The sequence below is a fragment of the Podarcis filfolensis genome (assembly GCF_964270895.1).
Source record: "Podarcis filfolensis genome assembly, chromosome: 2".
Lineage (NCBI taxonomy): Eukaryota > Metazoa > Chordata > Lepidosauria > Squamata > Lacertidae > Podarcis > Podarcis filfolensis.
In genome coordinates, this window is record NC_139605.1 from 90,724,337 (window position 1) to 90,748,349 (window position 24,013).

Below are 24,013 nucleotides of genomic sequence, written 5' to 3' on the forward strand. Positions count from 1 at the left end.
AGCAACGGGAGCTCACCTCGTTGTGGGGATTCGAACCGCTGACCTTCTGATCGGCAAGTCCTAGCTCTGTGGTTTAACCCACAGCGCCACCCACGTCCCCTTACCTGGGAGTAAGCCACACTAAATTCAGTTCAATAGGACTTACTTCTGAGCAGGCAGGGTTAGGTCTGCACTGTTAACCCCATTTCAGGGACTTTGTTGGAAACTAATCCAGGGACTCAACAAAGCTCAAAGTGACCCTGACTAAAGCTGCTGCCCAGAATGTAAACATATGGGTTAGGGGTGGGAGGGCTTCCCAGGAATGTACAGCAATGTCTTTTTGAGCTGTAGGCCTTAATCCACCTCTGTTCTACCCTCTTCCATATGTGTTTTTCATCCCTCCCCCTAATAGCACATCTCTGAGGCTCCAGCTCATCCTGGCTTGCACTGTGGCAGTGAAAATACCAAACAAGCAGCTGTCTACTTTTTCACAGCCATGCTCCGCCTGAAGCAGGAAAACGGGTTATTTGGCTTATGTGTGTGCCTGTGCTTCACCGGTACCTCTATCTCTTGCACTTGCTCCTCATTGGTTGTGTACATCTGTTGCAGAGAATCCTCCAGTTCTTTGTTGCGCTCCAGCAGTGTTTTCCCCAGTTCGGCTGCTAAGTGCAAGTCTGAAAAGTAAAATGAAACAGAATGTGCTGTGAGGGCCTCTCCACCAAGCTCTTTGGAACCAGGCACTTCCCAAATCTCAAGGCAGCTAACGGGAAAAAAACACCAACAACTACACACAAATCTACAAAAAAGGAGCTTTCAAACACCTCAAATTAATGTATTAATAAAACAACAGAAGCAAGTACAGCAGTTCAGGTGCCATGAATAATGCATTTTAACTGCACAGATTCCTTCTGTAGTTTTGGATCATAAAAGCCATGTTTTGCTAATTCCTTATGGTTTGGAGACAAAGGAGATAATACGGAGTCAGAGTGTCAGTGTCCAGGAGGTTATAGTCTGGCTAACTTAAAGACCCCCAAGATGAGTTTCTGGCCCTCCTCTGGAAGAAGAGCCCCCAGCCAAGTCAGAGGGGGAGGTCACATAACCCCCAGCACTCAACTGTGCTGGTATCAGAAGGCCCAATCCGAGGTAGCTGGTCAACAGTGGAGTGAATGCCTGAGAACCCAATTTTACAGCATAACCGAAGAGCTCCCTGAGAGTAATGGTCCTTCTCAAGTGAGTGGGCTCTTAGTGCAAACAACTGCATCTTAGGCTGGGTATGGTCTGGGTTGTATCAACCTTTGTTGGAATCTGTTGCTTGAATGATATATGTCATTCAACTGCCTATGTCTGAGCCTGATGTCTTTGCCCTGCTATGTACAAGATTTCCTCAGTTGCTGATTCCTGTTTTTGGACACCACCCTGGTTTATTTTTTGACTTGGGTCCAACCTTGTTATTGTGTATGGTCCTAAGCCTGCAGCAGATGGTGTTGAGAAACCTGCCCTGTCTAACTCACAGACCATTATCTAACCTGGTCCAAGCAGGGCAGTGTACAAAACTATGTGTGGTGTGAAGTAAATGGTTAGAAAAACGTTTTTCTCCCCCTCTCAATATACAGTGGTACCTCGGGTTACAGATGCTTCAGGTTACAGATTCCACTAACCCAGAAATTGTACCTCGGGCTAAGAACTTTGCTTCAGGATGAGAACAGAAATCGTGCGGTGGTGGCACAGTGCCCCATTAGCTAAAGTGGTACCTCAGATTAAGAACAGTTTCAGGTTAAGAACAGACCTCCAGAATAAATTAAGTTCTTAACCCGAGGTGCCACTGTACTAGAAGCCAGGGTGATCTAATGAAGCTGAACTTTGGGAGATTCAGTACAGACAAAAGCAAGCACTTCTTCATACATTGCATTGTTACAACCATGGAATCTGCTCCCCCAAGGGACAGTGATGGCCACCCAATGGACCCTTGCTATGTTCTACCTCAACTGTCTGAGACAGTATGCTTCTGAATATCAACTGCTGGGGATCACTAGGAGGGGAAGGATTGTGGTGCTCAGGTTGTGATTTTGGGCTTTCCACAGGCATCTGGTGGGCTGAAATGAGAAGACGACGCTAATCTAGATGGGCTTTCAATCTGATCCAGCAGGGCTGCTCTTAAGTTCCATGAAGGTAGTGCAGATACTGCCATTTTTCATGCAAAAGTCAAGCTGGAATCTCTCTCTTCCAAGAAGCGGAGTGGCGTCCACTTTTCACTGACCAGATTAGACATATGGGGGACTCTAACGTTTTTGAGCATCACTGCAGAACTGGATACTGTCCCCCTCCTATGTGGACTCCCTCACCCCCCCTCCTAAGGAGGAGATACTTTATTGCACTGCTGCTTTTATTTATTTATGATTCTTAATTATCGTTTTCAGCAGCTCAGCTGTCGGGCAAATTGTCCTGATTATCTCACCCTAGTGTGGCACAGGAGGGGGGCCTTGCTGCTGCTGAGGTGCTAATTATCTTTTTAGTGTTTTATTTTATGATTTGTTGGTTTCTCCAAGAGCCTCTGCTTGAAGAGCAGCATATAAAACCCTATAATAATGGCTATATTTATCATTGTTATCATTACCACCATCATCAATGACAACGGCAGCAGAAGCAGCAGACATATGCTTGCCAAAGTTAGTCTGGTTGCAAAGACTCCACAGAAGGCCATGAGGCTGATCAACGAGGGCGTTCCAGTGCCTTTGGGCAAGTGAAATATAGCCTTGCTTCTTGCAGCGGATGCCGTTTCCCCTCTAAAATTAAGGCACTTTGGAGAAGGGCCTGATGCACAGAGTGACACTGCTGCATATGAAGAGGTGGCCTTTGAAGGCATGGCTGCCAAAGAAGAAGAAGAAGAAGAAGAAGAAGAAGAAGAAGAAGAAGAAGAAGAAGAAGAAGAAGAAGAAGGAGAAGAATAGGAGGAGTTTGGATTTGATATCCCACTTTATCACTACCCAAAGGAGTCTCAAAGTGGCTAACATTCTCCTTTCCCTTCCTCCCCCACAACAAACACTCTGTGAGGTGAGTGGGGCTGAGAGACTTCAGAGAAGTGTGACTGGCCCAAGGTCACCCAGTAGCTGCATGTGGAGGTGCAGAGACGCAAACCCGGTTCACCAGATTACGAGACTACAGCTCTTAACCACTACACCACGCTGGCTCTCCTTAGGTGCCCTAGGCACCTTTGATTCAGCCTTGAAACACACTAGCAACTAAAGCAATTGCCTTTGGTCTCATCCGGGAGGACTCTTTCTTATGTTTCCGCAGACTGATAAGATTCTACTCTCTCTCAGCTTTTCCAAGCCAATGTTGAATAAGTTCATTCAGGTCTAGTCCACAGTGTCCAGTGCCTTGTAGGGTCAGCCTTGTCGCTTACAATGCACTACCAGCGGAGAATGGGTTTATAGTCCTTTTCAAGGACTGAGTAACCCTCTGCATTTCATCCATCTCCAGCTCCTGACAAGAGTCCCGCTTAGCCTGGAGGCACAAAGCCATCTCTTCCCACCAGACTCTTCACAGCTGCCTCTGCCACTGTCTGTATGATCGGATCCTCTATTTGTCGGTGAACATGTGAGAAGACTTGGGAGTGTTGGTGGCTGCCGCCTGGGGGACAAGCTGCCATAGACTCCTTCGTGTGTCAGGAAGAGTCAGCTGCACCTGCCCGTTTAAGGAGAGGCTGTCTCTCTGGGGCAGCGCAGCTGTAGGATAAATTGTCCTAATTATCCCACACTGCTGGGAAGCCAAAGGGGGCAGTGCTGCCACAGAGGTGCTAATTGAATCACTGCCTTTCCTCCTGGTTCCCCTGGACTTTAATGAGTAATGCTTCTGGGGAGCTATTGTTCCGAACTGGTTGCTATAGCAGAAGCAGGAGGCCAGACACCCACCCACACAAATACACACCTTCTTCTGCTGTCCTCCCTATTCCCCCCACGTGCAGATGTCAGGCTTCAGATAGGAATTAACAGGTCTGGAATCCAAATGCCTTTCTGGTAAATTAGCACTTTTTGGAATTGCACCCTGCACCTCAGCTCACTTTGGGCAAAGGTTGTACAGAGGGCGGGCCAGTTACATACCGCAAAAAAAAAAAGGAGAGGAAATGCATAAGTCTAAGGAAAAGTTGGAAGATGACACTGATTTGCTCAAATATTGCATATGCTGATTGATGACACAGAGATGCACATTTAGAAATAATAATAATAAATTTTATTTATACCCCACCCTCCCCAGCCAAGACCGGGCTCAGGGCGGCTAACAACCAATAATAAAAACAAGTTGATTAAAATACAACTTAAAAACAAGAAAGATGCACTATCATATCATAGTAGGAATAGGTTTGACCTATGTGGTTTCACAGTCTGCTGTGAAAAGAAAGAACAGCGGGAGCCTTGATCTTTCAACCAATCTTAGACTGGACAGCCCTTCAAATGGAGGGCTACCCTCTGTAAAGGGACACAAGGAAATACTATCTGTATAATTAAGCCCACTGAGCCTATTGACTGTGGGATTTGAATATGCTAGAATGGAGGGAAATAACTAAATCTGGGTGCATATGACCTGTGTTGCATTTGCAACAGTATGCAAATACAGAATTGTTAATTAGTAATCAGATTCAGCTTTTCCTAATTGTCCTTCCCTGCTTAAAACCTGACAAGAAGTACGAGAGAAGCACCAAATTACACCCAGAGGCTAGCCAAGGGCTTTAGATGTATTCCTAAGCTCCTTGTTATATATGTTGATTATTCCTCGGGAACCCGATTTCCGGCTCTGAACACTATACCCCAGGGTGAACTCTGAGAAGTGACAAGCTCTTAATTTTAATAATCATAACGATGCGGAATGACCTGGTCTGGCAGCTGCACTCCCTGAATGGGTCTGATTAAGAGCGGATTGCATTTACGGGTAGAGAGATTTTTATAGGAGCCACCTCCAGGTTTCAAAATGCCCCCAAGAGATTGGAAGCGTGACAAAGAGGGGTTAGTACTGGAAGAGGAAAATAATATGTTCCAGTGTGTGTCAAAAGGGAAATGTCATATTCATTAGCTCCTTGGGCTGTGACTGATGTACTCGTCTTCTCCTACGTCACCTTTTTAAAATTATTATTTGGAAACTGATAGACCCAGAAACATTTGTGCTGCCTCACTCCAGGTAACAAAGAGCAGAGTTCTCCCTGCATATCCAAGGATTACGTCAGCCTTGTCCCACCATATGGCTTCCAATTTAATTTGCTGGGGTTGAGTTAAGTGGATTAGGAAAGCCCGGGATCCAGCATCATGGTTTTAAAAACTAATAATTTTTTTGCAGGAGCTGTAAAAGGTATAAGAGAAAAAAGCGTAGGAAAATTATTATTCTTTTCTGTGATGGAGGACGTCTTCATCGGGAGGCAATGAAGTTTTTCAGTTTAAAGTAACATCTTAAAGACCTGCTGCTTTCAACAATCACATTTGCTTCTACACAACTAGGAACTCTGCACCCACGGACACCAGCAATAGCATGTGAGGAATTAAAAGTGTACGAGCTCTGTCCTGGACAGGGTGGAGACTGAGGGGTAGTGAGGTTATGGCAATGTGGGAACACCAGCAGCAGCTGCCCTGCCCCATTCAGCAGCAATGCCAGTAGTTAGGAGGGTGGCTCCACGCCACTGCCCTATTGTGCCAGGCACTCCTACTTGAAGGTATGAATCCTCTTATTCCCATCAGCCCCAGCCAGCATGGCCAGTGATCAGGGCTGATAGGAGTTGTAGTCCAGTAACATCAGGAGATGCAGGTGGTGCTGTGGTCTAAACCACAGAGCCTAGGGCTTGCCGATTGGAAGGTCGGAAGTTCGGATCCCCATGACGGGGTGAGCTCCCGTTGTTCGGTCCCAGCTCCTGCCCACCTAGCAGTTTGAAAGCACGTCAAGTGCAAGTAGATGAATAGGTACCGCTCCGGCAGGAAGGTAAATGGTGTTTCCGTGCGCTGCTGTGGTTCGCCAGAAGCAGCTCAGTCATGCTGGCCACATGAGCTGTACGCCGGCTCCCTCGGCCAGTAAAGCAAGATGAGCACGCAACCCCAGAGTCGTCCACGACTGGACTTAATGGTCAGGGGTACCTTTTGTTATAAGAATTTTAAGGTCTTATATATATAATAAATGTTCATAAATGTACCAGGCAAACACGTACAGTGGTACCTCTGGTTATATACTTAATTCATTCCGGAGGTCCATTTTTTACCTGAAACTGTTCTTAACCTGAAGCACCACTTTAGCTAAAGGGGTCTCCTGCTGCCGCTGCGCTGCCGCCACACAATTTCTGTTCTCATCCTGAAGCAAAGTTCTTAACCCGAGGTACTATTTCTGGGTTAGCGGAGTCTCTAACCTGAAGCGTCTGTAATCTGAAGCGTATGTAACCCGAGGTACCACTGTACATAAATATATAAACCACATGTCTGGAGCATGTCCACGATAAACTTTTGCTTCATTTTTGCCAACTTTCAAAAAGCAGTTACTTAATTAGCTAACCGTTTCATTTCTAACACAAGGTATACTTGTAATAGTGAATAAAAGGAAAGATTTTATATATTTTTAATTCATCTGTACTCTAAACAGTGCCGTTTTATGTGTGAACTGCTGCCTAAGTTAAATGTAGTGCATTTCTTATTTTTAAGGTAGTAAAAGAGCCGAGGCTTCATAGGTAAGTCAGCAAAGCATATATTTCCTTTTCCTCTCAATGTTTTCCTCTCGTGTTTCAAAATGCATGTGCATACAGTTCCATCCCTTCTCAGTGCACTGTGCTGAGCCTTCAATTAAGCATAATTTACTATTCATCCAAGTGGGAAAACTACCAGCTTTGGGAAATGCCATATTCTTAAACCAGCGTCAAACTATGGCTTTAAGTCATGACATAGTAAACAGTTTTCTGGTTCAGATAAAATGGAAAATTATAGTTAACTAAAGACTTCCTGGCTCATCACTCACTGTACACCAAGAAAAACAGAGGGAAAGAAGGGGACAGAGCTTGCAGCCCCAAGGCTTATACTTATTTCTGCTTAAGCCTAGATACAATTGTCCAAACTGGGCCTGTCACACAGCACCATCAGAACTGATATGGTGTATTTTATTTTCAGCTATTTTACTTCAAGCATTTATACACAGCTTTAACGCGTTAATCTCTAACTGGTGTACCATAATGTTAAAATGCTACAATAAAGATTAAACTAACTAACTACATTTTGGTGCTGGAGGAGACTCTTGAGAGTCCCATGGCCTGCAAGAAGATCAAACCTATCCATTCTTAAGGAAATCAGCCCTGAGTGCTCACTGGAAGGACAGATCCTGAAGCTGAGACTCCAATACTTTGGCCATCTCATGAGAAGAGAAGACTCCCTGGAAAAGACCCTGATGCTGGGAAAGATGGAGGGCACAAGGAGAAGGGGACGACAGAGGACGAGATGGTTGGATAGTGTTTTCGAAGCTACCAGCATGAGTTTGACCAAACTGCGGGAGGCAGTGGAAGACAGAAGTGCCTGGCGTGCTCTGGTCCATGGGGTCATGAAGAGTCGGACACGACTAAACGACTAAACAACAACTAACTACAAAATCGGAAAAGTTACTTAAAAGGCCTGCTGAAACAAAAGAACTTCACTAGGAGCCAAAAGTTCAACAAGGAGGAGGGTGATTTGTCCGATCTCAGCCAGGTTCATAATACTGAATGCATGTGGTAGATCCGAACCACACATGCAAGTTATGGGGGCCCATTAATTCAGCTACCAAGCAGGGAAGGTGCTTAATTAATAGTGCAATCCTACTCATATTTACCCAGAAGTATGTCCCACTAAATCCAGTGGGATTTAGGAGGCTGCAATCTTAAGTCCACTTACAAAGAGGGTCACCTTACTACAGGGTCACCTTGGGAAAATCACTGCAATTTTTCTGTAAAATCAGAAGTATTAGCACTTCTATGCAAACATACAGACAGATTTGGAATGAATATGTTAAATATTATTCAAGATGTATTGAAAGAGGAGCTCTAGCAGCTGTCTTTTGTCAGAGCAGTTAAGACAAATTATGTCGAGAGCAACAAGAAGGGCAGATAGCCTTGCAGTTAAGAAAACACAAAGCCGGAAGCAAGCCAGAAAGTCACTGTAGAATGAAATAACACCAGCTCAGGAACCATGTTGCCATGGTGACAGAGATTGCTCTGGGTGACCCAACACATTTGTCACAATCAGATCAGCTCTAGGGCAACTTAAAAAATATATATTAATTGTTCCTTCACAAAAAGTGCAACACAAGAAAAGAATTAACCAATCCTATTGTTGTCCTTTCTGTTCCTTATCCCACCAAGGAAAGGGCTGTTTAATTCATCCATTAATCAAACTCTATATTGAATTAAGGTTTAATTCAAATAAATCCTTCTATATCTCTCAGGACTAATCTCAGGAATAGATAGATAGATAGATAGATAGATAGATGATAGATAGATAGATAGATAGATAGATATAGATATAGATATATGAATATTGGCTCGAGCATTCTCCAATCATAGGCCAAAATTTTGCTATAAAATAATCTATTTTGACCCCAGATTTAGTTTGTCCATCTTTAGAATATCCCCTATAATTTATAAATCTAATCTGTCTCTTTTAATGGTTTAGATGATTTTCATCATTAAACTGTGAGCATCTAGCTTATTTTATAAAGCCAGGTAGTATACATATCCCAACCAGTATGGCTAGTGACTGTAATTCCATCCACTGTACTTTCTGTGAAGGACACATATCCAGAATTATTATTTATTAATTTATGAATCACCTTTACATGTGTCACCAGGCGATTTCCATGCTTACCATAAGACAAGCTAAACATCGTTTTAAAAAACAGTACAAAAAACAACCGAACAGTGGTTTAAAATCAACTCAAAATGATCGCCTTAGGCAGAGACCTTTTCATCCAGCTGGAAAAGCTCACTGAATTGCTAGCCAAGGCCACCAGAAATTCAAGTGAGTAACCAAGAACACCAGGACATTCCAAGTATCTCCAGCTTTATAAAGTGTTTAAGCCTCTCAGGTAATGTACCAAAATGCCACAACTTTGAAACAGTTCTCTTTTGAACTAACACCAAGGATGTAAGCTTGTTCATATCTCTTGTTCCAGAAGGAATTCAGCTTTTCAAACATATCATGTTATTAGCACTAGAATCTTACTGAGATGTTACAAATGATTCTAATGCCATCTTTCAGAAGTCGTTCCATTTCACTATTTTTTCAAGTAACCTGTTTCAAATTCTCATTTTTTTCCACCTATGACTGTGGTTTGTTCAAAACACAATTGGTTATATTCAGAGGTTTTCAGTTGCCTTTAGGAATGAGGGAGGAATCCACATAACTTGGATTCAATTTGGTCTCAGCAAATCATGACTCAGTTTGGGCTGTGGATCTGTTTCAGAAAGCAAGCTCCTTTGGATTCCTGTATGATACAATCTGGGGGCTGCCTCAGTTCTTCTTCTTTTTGTCCTTTAAACTTATAAAAATGGTTAATCTAGCTGCTAGAGCAGCAAGTACGTGGGGCTTATTGCCGCCATACACTTCAGAGCACCACACATTTCAGCACAACAGAGCAAGTCCCCGTCATTGTTGTAATCCTTCAACTATTAGGACTGTGATGAGTTCATAATTTTGGACTTATGCATCATTTCCACAGAGAGACCTTGAAACACTGAAATACAATACCCTTCATGCTTTCAACTTCATGCTTTAACAGTCGCTGCTCTTTCTTAATAGTTTTCTTGTCGTGAAAACGCAGAAACATAACAATGTCAAAAGAGGCCCATAGAGACTGCTCTTATCCCAGTTGCGTGTTCCATTGCTAAAGCTTCTTTAATGCAGGTGGTAAGAAAGAAAATCATTATTTTCAGCTCCTTTTTTGAAGCCTCCAAAGTGAAGACAGTCTGCATCTTCCATGAAAATATTGCTCACCTTATCTACCAATGCTTGTTGCTTTGTTTAGCCTTTTGAGTCTGTCTTCTCTCCTTGGTCTGAGACAACTTATGTGATCAGTAGATGTTTCCAAGACTCTTGCTGTTCGGATCTCAATTGCTTTCTTAAGTGTGCTTAAGGAGGCCACAACACATTATCTGATACCATCTCCTATGTCCTGAGAGGGCTTACTTTGGGCATTTTTGATGTCTCAGGTAATACTGGTCTCCAAAGCCACATTTTGTTTGCAGGTCTTTCAAGCCAAAGAAGGCAGATTTAAAGGTTTATCCCTGCCTTTAACTTCTTGTGTTTCAACCTCCAGAGATTTTAAAGCTTTTTAAAATTTATACAGCTTCAGGAAGCTTTTTACGGCATGCTTTTTAGGAACCTCATGACCTTCATTCATCATTCCTCTGCTCCACGGCAACTTGACGAGGACTCTAGGTTAGGCAACTAGCCTTTAAGGTGCCACAAGCCTCTCTGTAGCTTTTGCTGCAAGTTTTAACATGTCTACTCCTCTGGGAATGTAGCACTCATGACTCCAGACTAAGCTAACCAGAGTTGAGGTTGCTAGCCTTTCTTTACAACTGAACAAATTGTGAATTCATAACCATCAGTGTAAAATGATGAAGGTCTACACAACACACTTTAATCGCCAGCTGTCCATTTAATCCACCTCTGTGTAGATATTATATTATATCATATTATATTATATTATATTATATTATATTATATTATATTATATTACATATATACATACACAAACAGTAGATATATTATACATACTAAAATACTATTTTTCAAGCATTTGACAAGAGCTTTGAACAACTCAAAGGCAAATAAAGAAACCATATTAGTATTGTGGTGGTGTTGTTTTTTAAAAAAACACAATTAAAAAGGCCAGCTTAAGTAGAATTAAGAAGTGGAATTTGTCCTTGTTGGTCATTTCAACTGGCTAAGGAGGGACTTTGCCAGTCCAAGCTATATCCCATGACAAAAAGTCTCCACACATTCAAAAAAGGCATTTTGCTTTGCACACCTGAGTCAAGTGTGGGACAACAAGGGAACGTTTTACTGCTTGATTTTGCTGAACATTTAAATTGGCCCCAAGATTCATTTTAGAAAACAGAGCATCAGTTCAGGAATCAAGAAAGCAGTGGCAACTGGTGCCTCCCAAAGTGAACTTGTTACAAATACAACCACGAGTCTGGCATGTTAAAGATAAGAGCCAGAGCTTGGCCAGTTGGCAGCCCCCCTGCATAAAAACACTACACTAATCTAAGATGTATACTACTGCATGTGATTGCAAGGGCAATGCTTATCCACACATTATATCAAGACCCCAGAAATGAAAGGCAATCCAGACGACAACTGTGCTACGAACAGTAAGCAGAAAAGAACATACATGAAGAGCAGATAGATGCCTCAAGAAAATGAGCCATTTTACTGAGTTGAATTATGTCACACATGGTATGATCGAGGAATTAAGGAGGCAGAAGTCTTTCTATTAAAAAAATTACCCATTTTACAGATGTGGAAGCTAAGAAGTTACAATGCACAGGCTATTTTTTCTCTCTCTCTCTGAGCTGAAAACACTAAGCAATTCATTGAAGCACCCCATTTGCCTACTGCAACACAATACCCATTTCATAGAAGGCAAGCCAATAAGGCGAAGAGACAAGCAAGAGCCTGATCCTCCAAACACCAGGCCACTTGTCTGAGGTCACTTTTTTTTTTTTTGGCTGCAACAACAATACCTATTTCTCAAAAAGCTAACCAGTTGATTTCTCAGATAATCTATAGATAAACCCTCCCTTAATGTATTTAAGCCCATAACTAGATCCCTCCCCCCAAATATCAGTTTCTTTTTAGTTAAACCACAAAGCACTCCTTTCCTCTCATCAGCTTCCCCATAAAGAAAAGTATCATTTAAAAAAATCTCCTCTCGCCAATGCAGCCATGTGGATAGCAAAGTAGTTGCATGAGGGAAAAGAACCTGCTGTTCAATCGGCAGCCACTCATTAGTGTCTGGAGAACCTGCTTGTCTCTATCATGGGCCACACCACCTTTCAGCCCTCTGTAGCGGCAGGTAAGCATAAAGCCTAGGAATCATTTTCACAGACTCTTCCTATGTTCTCAGTGCAACAATATGTAAATCATGTGAATCTACTCTCAAACAGGTTTCTGACCAACTACATCAGAACCAAAATGGAGAGTGGCTCAATCTGATTTGTAACTTCTGCTTCCCACAGGTCAACACCACGATACTTTAATCCAGTTTAAATCTCTTTAAGTTTATGGGCCTGTGTTCCCTGGGTTCTTCTGCAAGAGGTGCAAAGGGCACCATCCAGACCACGTTCCTTGAGCATTTTTACTGCCCCAGGATATTCTAAGATGCCTGATCTTCTTCGGAGTAGCCTAACATAAAGCATTTACAGTGGTACCTCGGGTTAAGTACTTAATTCGTTCTGGAGGTCCGTCCTTAACCTGAAACTGTTCTCATCCTGAAGCAAAGTTCTTAACCCGATGTACTATTTCTGGGTTAGAGGAGTCTGTAACCTGAAGCGTATGTAACCCGAGGTACCACTGTAATCAGTATGAAAACAGTAACCATAAATGCTTACTGACGTTTAGGTGTTACGTGGCATTTAAGATGTCTCAGTTGGCATTTCTTCATTACACTGTATTTCCCAGCATTTTCCCAACAATAAATAACCTTTTCCCTGTCCCCATACTCGTCTACAACCTGGGTGATCCTTGCATACTCTTACTAAATCAGGAAGAGTTTGTGCTTGCAGCTACCTTTCAGAGATACACTAAGGTAGAGCAATCAAGAGGCATAAACATCTACTGTGAACACTGGGAATCTGGGTTATTGTTAGCACAGAGCCACTTCTTGTGGTTCAGCCTGCTCATTCCTGCACCATGAAGAGAGCATCCGAAGACTTGGCCACATAAGAGGAGCCCCTGCTGCAGCCTGTTCCTGCGCCAGCTTCTGTCCTAGATTCCAGGAGGAATCCTGCTGGTGTGGGGAGGAGATGCAGCACACCCACCTCCCATGTGGCCTGGAGCTTCTTACATTACCGTAGTCATGTGGGAAGGAGCTGCACTGCAGAAACTCCCAAACTTCTTTCTGCATCCGTGCGTCATACAAAGCTGGGGATCCCGACCGATGGTTGCTCTATTCTTCAGCCCTCAACATAACCAGCTCATTATCTGTGTTGTTCGAGTCTTCAGAAACAGGCTACCTAGTCCCCATAATCCTTTGCACTCACTGCTGCACTCTGTGTAGGTGACTGAGCAGAAATAGTAATAATTCTCTGGGAAGGAGCCAATGGTGCAGAGCCATTACTATTCATTCTCAAGAGCACCGTTCCAAACCAGACCTTCTTCCTTCGGAGCCATGTACCCATTTACTTCAAACGCACATAAGAATCCCCTTCATGCTTCATGTAGTATGGTAAGTGGCACAGTAAAGACACAAGCATGGTGACAAAGTAAGGAACAAGTGGGACCTGCAACCAAAATGTTGCAGTATAACATTATCTCCTAACAGGAACAGCCAGCTAGCCATGCCTTTCCTCCAACTTCTATACCTCAATTGCCCTTCCCAGGTTTTCTTTTGCAACTGGACTCTCAGTGTTCTGTGGCTACAAAGTCCTTGGACTGTTTTTGGGGAGATAGAGGCTGCCACTTTAAAAAAAGGGGGGACACTTAGTTTTGCAAATCTTGGGGTTTCCCTGAGAATGCTGATACCTCCCCCATCTTGTTTCCTAATGGCTCCCCTTTGGGCTCCAATTCTGTTGACCCTCGGCACCTGAGTTCACTATTAAAGGGAGTAAAACAGAGAAATATTGAAATATTAATAGGTATAGAAGACCAGTCTTATGATAAAAGGCTAAAACTATCAGCTATCAAAAAATGATAGCTTAAATGAAAAAGAAGCAGCAGCAAAATACTCCATTACTGAAAGATGATATTGGCAATTTAGCAGAGGTTGTGATCTGGCAGAATGTAAGACCCTTTGATTTCCAGTCTCATTGATTCCAACAGGATTGTGCCCATTTAAAAAATAATTCCAGGCAGGTATTCAGGAAGGTTTTTCTAAGTTGCAAAACAAATTGCTTTCCCCCCCTCCTGCTGCTGACGTGCCACAAATGACTAATACAAGTCTATGTCGCTAGGGTTGGAATGACATTTAGGATTCATGAGGCAATTTTTTCTATTTTTAGATTAGACAGGGAGAAACATCTGCAGCCAGGTGGCCATTCCAAGGTTCAGAGGATCCATTTTGCTTCTCCCCTGCCCTCAAATCACCCACTGGCTTGACTTTCTAACTGCAATTTCCTTCTAATTCTACTGTCTCCTGCATGTGGAACCCCGTGCTAAAAAGATCTTCCATAGGAGGTTCTCACGGGAAGTTACAGATCAATCTGTGCATAAATAATTCCCTTTCTCCAGGAGATTTGGTGTGTGTGTGGGGGGGGGTGTCTTTCCTTTAAGAAAATCAATTTCAGAATCTCCTTGACATGTTCCAGTGACCAGAATCCAGTCCATGGAAGGGGCTACCTTTCCACATTACACTTTTAATCCATGTGAATACTGCTACAAAATGAGAGGACACAATGAGTTGCGAGGCGAGAGGTGAAAGCTGGGGCAGTTTCACCAGGTGTCTCGTGGGCAGAGGCCAATGCAGTTTTTTCAACATCTCGGTATATCGTCAAAAAGCTGATATCGTCCAGCCCTACTTAAGGCTGACTGCATTAGTATTTCCTATAATACAATTTAACTGTGGAAATTATTCATGAAGCGCTCCTGTGCCCACAATTCTTTTTTTTTTTTTTTTAATGCTGGAAGAGGCTCTAAAACCAAGCGACGGCCGAATGTGGCATTTTATGCCTCCATAGCTGCCCCTCTGAACTCTCCTCAGGCCACACCCCTCACCAGTCCTCCTCCACACCTTCTTCGAGTGGTTTTTCCTGGATGGAGTATGCCCTTGAACTTGAGTTGCTTGCTTGGATGAAAGATAGAGAGGGATGTGCGTGTGCGAAGAAAGTAGCCTACTGTACAAAGGGAAAAAAAATCACATTAATTGCTCCACCACCTAATTTGGCCTCTGGCCTTTGGGTTGAAAAAGGTTTCCCTGCTCTAAATTCAATAACTAAATATAATCTTTGCCTCTGCATCTTACACAGGCCACTGGTCTAGCAGTATGGCAGCTCAGCAGTTAAGAGAAAAAGTTTCCACTAGCTGAACACACCTGCTTGTTTAGACTCATAAATAAATAAGAGCTTCAGATACTGCAGAGATTGCCAGCAGCATCCTTCTGACTCTGCAGATTTTGGGTCAAACAACATCCAGCCAATCACAGCGGTACAGCCCACAGTGCCAGGCAATCTGCATCACGCTTCTTCAGGGCAGCACAGCCAGACTTATGAGACAAGTTGGGAAGCTTTCTGCCACTCCATGGAGTGACCTTTTTCATTCCCTTCTTTATCCACAATGCTTCAGTCTGGTGTATCTGATAAGTATTTCTGGCCATGTCAGAAATGAGAGTTATTGTACATTTGTTTACAAAACCTAGCCAATAAAATAACCCACGTATTTCTGAATTCCCAGCAATGTACAGACTTGAATTTCAGAGTGGTTAACTGGGTGCAGAGAGAGACACTGCAGAAAGTTTTAGGCCCCTATCAACTCCACCCCAAAAGCCTCCCCACTAATCAAACAAAACATACACCCCAGCTTTAGCAATAAGGCTGGCCAAGTTCATTGCCTAAAATGCATTATGAAAGGGAAAAAAAGAAGGGCCTTGTGCAAATTTAATTAAACCACGTACCATATTTTTTGCTCTATAAGACGCACCAGACCATAAGACGCACCTAGTTTTTGGAGGAGGAAAACAAGAAAAAAAATATTCTGAATCCCAGAACCCAGAATAGGAAGAGGGATTGCTGCGCAGCGAAAGCAGCAATCCCTCTTGCTGTTCTGGCTTCTGGGATAGCTGCGCAGCCTGCATTCGCTCCATAAGACGCACACACTTCCCCTTACTTTTTAGGAGGGAAAAAGTGAGTCTTATAGAGCAAAAAATACGGTATTTCTAACTGTCCAATCTGGCTGAGAAATTTCTGGGCAAGCCATGAGGTAGCAATGCTCTTGTGAATTACTATACCTAAAGTTGTGCAATATGGGCTAGAATTGACTATCTGTGTCTAAACTATGTGAAAAGACTTCAATCTCTCTTGGAGGAGAGATTTCCCGCTATGTCCCACACAGAACGGGAACAGGCCAAATGTTGGAAGGATGGCATCCAATGCCTCTTGATCCAATATCAACTACAAGATCTTCAGGTGATCATGAAAATGGATAAGAGGCACTTAAGAGATTGTCTCTTCAGGTCTGATGCAGAAAGGGATTTAACCACGATTACCAAAAGTTCACCATGGTTCCCACTTATCAAAACGGAGCACATCCAAGCTAGTTATTTGACAAAGCTCCCACTTGCCATACTAAGGATCGCTTTTACAGAATTACAATTCCAATCGATGCCCTCGGCGGTGGTGGATGGTTGGTACGGCGAAGTACAGTACAAGGAGAGACTTTGTCTGTGTGAGCAACCTTGCGAAGAGTACCTGTACCACTATTTATTGCAATGCCCGCTATATATAGAACCAAGAGACTGATTTATAAAACTCCTGCTTATGAATGGAACACACTCAAACAGGGTGGAAAGGGTGAAATGGCTGCTGAGTGATACTGATGACTTCATAACTTATAAAGTAGCACTATATGCGTTGGCAGCTAGAAAAGAACTAGATAAAATAGCGGTCAATTGCAAAGGTGATTCAGACATTTAAGCTGGCACATTTTACCTGAGAACCCCCTGCTATTCTATCGTATGCAACAAATAATTTTTAGGAGACGGGATTGTGGTTTATTGTATCTGTAGTGCCTGATGTTTTTATTGCTTTTCTTTTTGTTCCCTTTGACAATGATGCCATGGCCTTTGGCTAGTGCAATAAAGTAATTTTATTATTACCTAAAGTTGTGATTAGGATGGTTTTACATAATCCAACAATCTTTTCTTGCCAACCGGGTCGTTTTTATCAACCTCCTCATCTAGCAATATACTTTTTTAAAAAATTGTTCAAGTTTTAAGATATATTCACATTTCATATGAGTGGCAAACCTGCTGATTTACATGTTGAATACATTTGCCCAGAAACACTATGAAAATGTTCAGATTCTTAAAAAACAACAACTGGAGTATCAGCAATGCTGAAGACACAGGATGTAACTGCACATTCTTCGTCACTGCAACATACTCCAGGTTAGTTACCATCAAGTAAAATATTACATTGCAATTATCCCTTTGAAGCCCGTTAAATGAATACAGTACTTTGAAAAACTTTTGCAGTTAACAGCTACTCTTCTGTATCAAAAGATTTATAGACACCTAGTGGAAAGTGCAGCAGTTACATCTTGGTACAAGGATGAAGCATCATTTTGTGTTGTTACATGTGAGCAAAACAAGTGACAAGTTGCCTAAACAGACTACAGATTCTGAGAGAGAAGAATGCTTAGATCTGTGCTCTGGAGTGGGCATTAACATTATATGGCTTAAGTGTACACATATGGTATGTTTGCATTAGCAGTTCATGTCTGGTTTCCTGCTGGAGCTATTAGGTATGTTCCTACTGTTTATGTTTGGTTAGCAGTAATTTGTTGCTGCTTCTCTTTGCATAGCTGAAAGTCAGTGCTGTACAGGTGGTCAGCAAACACCTGCTGGTCCTTTCCTGGACTTCCATGAACTCATGGGTCCCAAATGAATGGAATCTATGCAAATATACCTGAAAGTGCTTAACCTCCTATATATGCAATCTAGTATCCTGGAAAAATGAAGGTTTCCCAGTCATGCATACAAGATCCTATCCATGTTCAAACAGGACACACAGGGCCCTTAAACAGACAGAAGTCGGGATCATGCTTGCTGGCTCTACTCCTATCTCCAACCTATCCCTCCATATGTTGATTTGTCCCCAAATGCAACACATAAAAAGGCTTGGGAGAAGCCTGTAACGAGTTCTGTCTTCCCAGGTAGGAGAAATACTTAGGTAGATGGCTGTTTTGCAATGCAGCCTCTTTCATCCTAACTTACACATCACATAATGCAAAGAAGAATCCTTTCTTACACGCTCTATGTACCAGCTACTACGTGGTTTATTCTCAGCTTAGGAAGGGGGTGGGGAACAGGTGAGAAGAACAGCAGTGCAAGCAGAACGGATGTGAAGTACTTCACTACTGGAGCAAACTATTGTTATTTGTGAAAGTAAGTACAAATGCCCTCCCACCCCCGTTTAATGGCTGTTGACTATATTCCTCCTCGTTTACCACCAAGGATCACAGTGGAAACAAACAATGGCAGATATGCGTGTGTGTGTGTGTGCATGCAAGCAATTAAAATCCATGTTAAACCATGACTCTCAGTTGATAAGCCTGGGACAATCACCATCTCTTAGCCTAATCCAACTCAGAGTTGTTATAAGGGAAAATGGGGGACCAATCACGTCACCCTAAGTATCTTGGAGAGAGAGAAAGAGAGAGAGAGTAGAAATGAAAAAATCAAGAAAAAAATGAAATAATTGTGTATATCACTTGCATGAACATCATGCCTGCTGGGCCATAGCAGCTAGGCAGGCTATTTGGCATCTGACTGCAATTCTCTTCTGGTATATTTATTCTGAACTAAATAATAAGCCAAGAAATAGAAATATTTCCCTGATTCTTTATAGTTTAGGTTTCCTAGTTCACTCCCTTGAGCTCTCATAGCAAACATTCCTTGGGAAGTTACTGCATTATGTCAGTACAGCCACATCATCATGTTCCAGCTGCCAGAAACAAGGCTCATTGTCTCCACTTCTCTCCACAGCTCTACCTTCATTCATGCATTCCAATTGCAGGACTTCCTTAAAGGAACAAGGCCACACAGCGCATGTCTTCAGCAAATGGGAAAAGGTTTCTGATTAAACAAAATCCATGTTTACGCTCTTGCTCTGCCAAACCGGTTTTTTCTATAGGCTGTTCTTTGCAGCCATTAAAGCAACATAAGCCACAATCTAGTGGCATTGTTTTAAGTGTAGTATTACAGTGCCATCACCAGCTGTTTGTCAACAATAAAAGCATGTCTAAAAATAAAAAAGCTACAAAATCTTACTTCTGGAAAAAAAATAAACTCATTTGTCAATATTCTCCAAGTTCAATGGCTGAATTAAATCTGAAACTATACACAGAAGCTGATATTACCTGAAAAAGGCTCAGTCATACTACTAAATCTAAAATCACTTACCCAATAGTTTTTTTTATGAAAAATAATCTAAAAGCAAAGAGCTGAAATAAACCTGAAAGTCAACTAGTCTAATCCCCCTTTCTTAAAGAACTAGTATTTCTCAGACAATAACATAAACAGTTAGTAAACACGCCACTTAAATTATTAGAGTCAAGGGTGTAGGCTTCCGTTATATTCAGGAACAGGAACTCTGCAAAGAGTGTGTAGATCTCAAATTTGCACACACTCTCCAAACTGATTCCAGTTTAGTTTTAAATGAAGCCTTGCCTTGGAGAGAAATATTTTTGACTGGTATATATTTAAGGGCAAGGAGAGGAGGAGGAGGATGGTCAGGCGAAGAGCAAGGTCATGTGCAGTGTACTTCAGAATTCAGAAGACATTCTTCATTTAATTTTCAACACCACAAGGGAAAGCTGTTTTCCCTTACAAACAGAAGCTGATATTACAAATAGAAGCTGCTATTTCATCATTCCACATAGGCTACCAGTTGACTTTAGCCATGTAGAATACTAAATACCCTGTATTACAAGCAGAGAGCAAGAGGGATCAATGTGCATCATTCAAAAATGGCTTTTAGATAAGAGACATAATTAATGAAAAGGGGAAAAACCCTAGAACTTATTATTTGTTAATACAGTACTTCACAACTGCCTCATGTGAAGTCTCTAGGCAGTGAAAGACATAACTAAACTGATAGTTCATGCAAGCAAACTTACTGAGGCAGAGACGTGAATATCCAAACAGCTGGAAATTCAGAGAAAATAAAAGAACCTAGTACTGTATGGAGATATTATGCTTAGAATGTGGGTATAATGAACCAGTAGCTAAGTGGTTAGTGATCATAATAACCCTTTGCTGAATTCCTACTTAAAGTACCGACTTCTTGGGAGGCAGCTTTTATTATTCCTACATAAAGAACACCTTTGATAACTGAGCAAAATCACATTATAAACTGGAGTCATCAAGACCGATGTCATTCCCACATTACTTTGCCTTCAGCAGTTTCAGCATTTAACCTGCAGGAAAGGTCACTCACCCTGTCTGAATCTGCTGCCAAATATTACCTTGCCTCCGTGACCCTCAGAAGGCTCACATCCTGATCCTCTTAGCAATGAATAACACACTCTGCACCTTTTAAAAGCTTCCGCATTTCCCAAATAAAAAAAACAACAAGCCTGCAATAATGTGTTAAACCTAAGAGACAGTAATCAAACCAGAGACTGCTATTCCGCCTCAATGCAGTTGCACAGAATACAATACAGTAAGTACTTGTCAGCTTTGTGTATTGTACATATTAACTGTGGTTGTAGCTATTAAGCAATAAGAGACCTCAACATCTTCTCCATGTTCATATTCCTAGTTGATTTAAGCTTCTTTATTACAACCACTATTTTCCTGGACCTTGTTCCTCAATAACTATGACAGTTTATCAGCCTGGAACACCACCTGCAATGCCAGTGGAAAATTATGTTTAGTGATGTTATGCTAATGTTACTGTTGGCTTGCTCCCATTCTAGGCACTTAGGTGTTGGCTCAAGTTTTTAAAATGGTATGCAAGGATACGGTAGCTCTCCAAATTGTTTTCATCCTCTGGAAGCATCAGTTCTTTTCATATTATTCAAACTCCCTTCTCATTCACATAAGCAAGCATAAGTTCTTGAACACTGTCACACTTTGGGTTCAGTGTCACCAAGCAAGCCCTCATAGTGACCTCACTTTTTTGGGGGGTGGGAATATATTGACTTTCTTGATGCTGCCTCAAGAAATTGAGGCCAAGTTGTACACTGTTCAGGTTCAAGTCAATTGTGTTTTAACCTAAATTCTCTACACAGAATCCTCATTTTTGCATTCCATCTTAGGATCCTGCCTTCCTTTTGATGGGATGGAGCAAGTTGAAACACCTCATCCCCCAAATGTAAGGCCACAACCTGGCCAAAGTACATCTAAGAGTTAAGGACATGCTTAATTCATTGGGATATAAAATGCTTAGCTATGGCTCTCTCTCCACAATACAAGGGTATTGATCTGATCTCTAGTTTCATGAATGTTTTGCACCTCTAATATCTAGGCTGCATATTTTTTATTAGTTTAAGTGTGCGATGTTGTAAATGGAATGTTTAGTCTTTTCTCATTTCCTCCTCCGCAACTGAAGTTATGAAAACTTATGTTCCAACAAAATCTCCTAAGGCTATGAGCATCCACGTGAAGCTATTAGTTGAAGAGATTATCTCACCAACTGTTATGTCTGCATTTAATTCAATATTACAGTTGTAGGTTTATCTTCAATTCCTTTATTTTATTGAGCATAGGAAGGTTCATTTTTGGGGCTCTCATATAAGAAAAGGAAGGTTTCCTAGAGGTCAGTAAGATTTTGACACAAATAATAATTTGATTTTTTAAATGCAGCTCATTGCAGCTCGTACAGCAAATATTGAAAGCATACAGCATAAATTTGTGGCTGCTCTTTTAAAAAGATACGTACAAAACAAATTTCTATCTTTCAAAAAAAAAAATATGGTTCACTTACTTTTGGTTGTATGCAACTGGAAACTTTCTCCATTCTCACTATATCTCTCTCCCACTTCTGTACAAGTCAGTTCTTACTGATTTACAATTGTCTGTAACCAACATGACTTAATCTAATCTAAACTAGCACTAACAGCTAAATAGTTGGACTCAAATCAAGTGTGTGACTATTTTTGCAGAGGTCTAACACCACGAACACTAATGACATGATGACGTATTTTTCCCATTAGGATAACTTGGGGCAAAATGTATGCATCTTTCCCTGGGTCTACAGAGGCCTTTTAACTTAAAGAGTTCCCCATTGATGTACGGTGAAATATTAAATTTACAATTCGATGGTTTAGCTCCCCTGAGAGATGATGCAGTCTTTCAGGTATTGAAGGCAGGGAGAGAATGGCGTTTCAGAAGTTGGATTAGGAAGCTTTTTCCAGCCTATTTGCTTCTGTGTCCCTATCCCGTTCTGCTAGGTCATCCCCTTTTCCCTGTGTGAAGATCGTCATGGCTTTGGTGCTATAGTGTTTGGGGTTTTTTTATACGTTTCCTTACCTTGCTCCAAGTCCTGTTGGTCGTACCAGGGTTCCTCTTCCTCGCTTTGAAACTCTTCCATCCTGTCGGCGCTCAGCATTAGCTCTCCTACTCCGGAAACATCCAAAACAGAGCAGTAAAGCAGAGAGAGGCTGAGCTCTCAAAGAGGATACTGCAGAGAGAGATATACAATCAAGGGTGAGAGAAGACCGGCGCTGGGGGAGGGGGAGCAGAGGGGATCTTCTCCCAAAGACCCAAGCTGACGAAGGCAGGATCCAGTCGCCAGGCTTTAAGGCTGGGAATCGGCCAGTAGGTCTGATCCTGCGCAGACGTAAGGTTGGGACAATGGCTTTGCAGATGTGCTATTGTGATCAGTGCTGCTGCTGCTGCTGCTGCAGTAGTAGCAGGCATCGAGCTCTCTCTCTCTCTCCCTCTATCTCTGCATCACCTTCCTTCCTTCTCTCTCCATCAGCCCTTTGGCGAGGGAGCGAGAGCAGAGAAGACGTGGCGTACAGATTTCCCCGGCCTTTTTCTTGTCCTCCACGCCAAAATCTTGCTTTCAGGCTGGGGGCGGAGGGATTATTAAGTCTTTGTTACGGACGGGAACCAGAACCTGAAGACTGCAAAGGCTCTCTTACTTGCGCCGACTTCGCTGGGTGATGATGCACAAAAGAAAGAGCAACCTTCCGATGCAGCCAGTTCCTATTTGTGCAGCTCGGTGGAGACCTCTAGCATGGAACTGCTGCAAAAAAAATTCCATGCAAAAGACATGGGCGCGGGAGGAGGGGAGGAGGGAGAGCAGACCTCCTTCCTTTTCCTTTTTTTTTTTTTACCCGCCCGATCCTTCTCATCAGAGGAATTCCAGATGCATTTTAGCTGCTAGGCGGATTTGAGGCTTGCATTCCTCCAGGATGTAGAGAGCTAGGGGCGGAGCCGTGGAAGGTGCCAGTCAAAAAGCAAAACAAAACCCAAATCTGTGAATCTGCACATAAGTGGGAGGTCCTTTTTACTACGGCAGCCTGCACAGCTTTTACTTTGCGCGCTGGGGATGTGTGTGTTGGGTAAGAGCCAGCGATGAATGTTTTCACGACAGCTTATGCTGGCATTATTGCTTGCCATTGTTCCTTTGGAAAAATCCTTGCTCTCGCTGCAATAAACGAAGAATCCGACTTGGGGGGGCGGGAATCTGATTCCATGTCTCTTATTAATTAAAATAGATGGGAGGCAAGATTGTTCCTTGCAATTGGAGGTGGCAAATAGTCTTCCTGGTGGAGGACAGGGTAGGAAAGCTTGGAACAGGGGTAGGCATCTGTATTTGGCGGAGGGGTGCTGGTGATTCCATATCAACTACTGGCAAAAGACTTAATTTGATGTGCCACCCTTCCCCAGGGTTTAGTTCAGAATCTAGTTTTCTTTAATGAAAAAATAGTGACCTTGAGCATGCGCCGAGTGCCTTTTCTCGATCAGCCCTCACACACCTGCGTTAGGAGAAAGCTCACTTGGTTCCTCTATAGAAATCAAGCAATAGCTATAGGCCCAATTCTGCAAATAGCTTTATGAAGATGTTGACCTAACATGCGGCAACTGTAAAAAAACAAAAAAAACCCACCTCATGTGAGGGATTATTAGGAAATGGAATAAAAATTGAAATTGCTAATAT

At 42.4% G+C, this 24,013-nt stretch overlaps 1 protein-coding gene across 5 annotated transcripts in view; it reads right to left on the minus strand.

Moving 5' to 3' along the window:
* CDR2L (cerebellar degeneration related protein 2 like) overlaps positions 1-23,394 on the minus strand; it is a 31,668-nt gene extending 8,274 nt beyond the window's left edge. Inside the window, exons 1-3 of one of the 5 annotated variants that reach the window (XM_083598243.1) lie at positions 22,992-23,394; positions 22,375-22,525; positions 541-653 (exon numbers count right to left, since the gene is read on the minus strand). In XM_083598243.1, the coding sequence (XP_083454369.1) occupies positions 541-653; positions 22,375-22,453 (192 nt within the window). In that variant the 5' untranslated portion in view covers positions 22,454-22,525; positions 22,992-23,394. Of the gene's footprint in view, positions 1-540; positions 654-7,797; positions 7,876-20,571; positions 20,664-22,374 lie in introns of those variants that run through there. The other 4 variants (XM_083598242.1, XM_083598241.1, XM_083598244.1 and 1 more) reach the window with 4 other exon arrangements.
* Between the last annotated feature and the right edge of the window lie 619 nt (positions 23,395-24,013).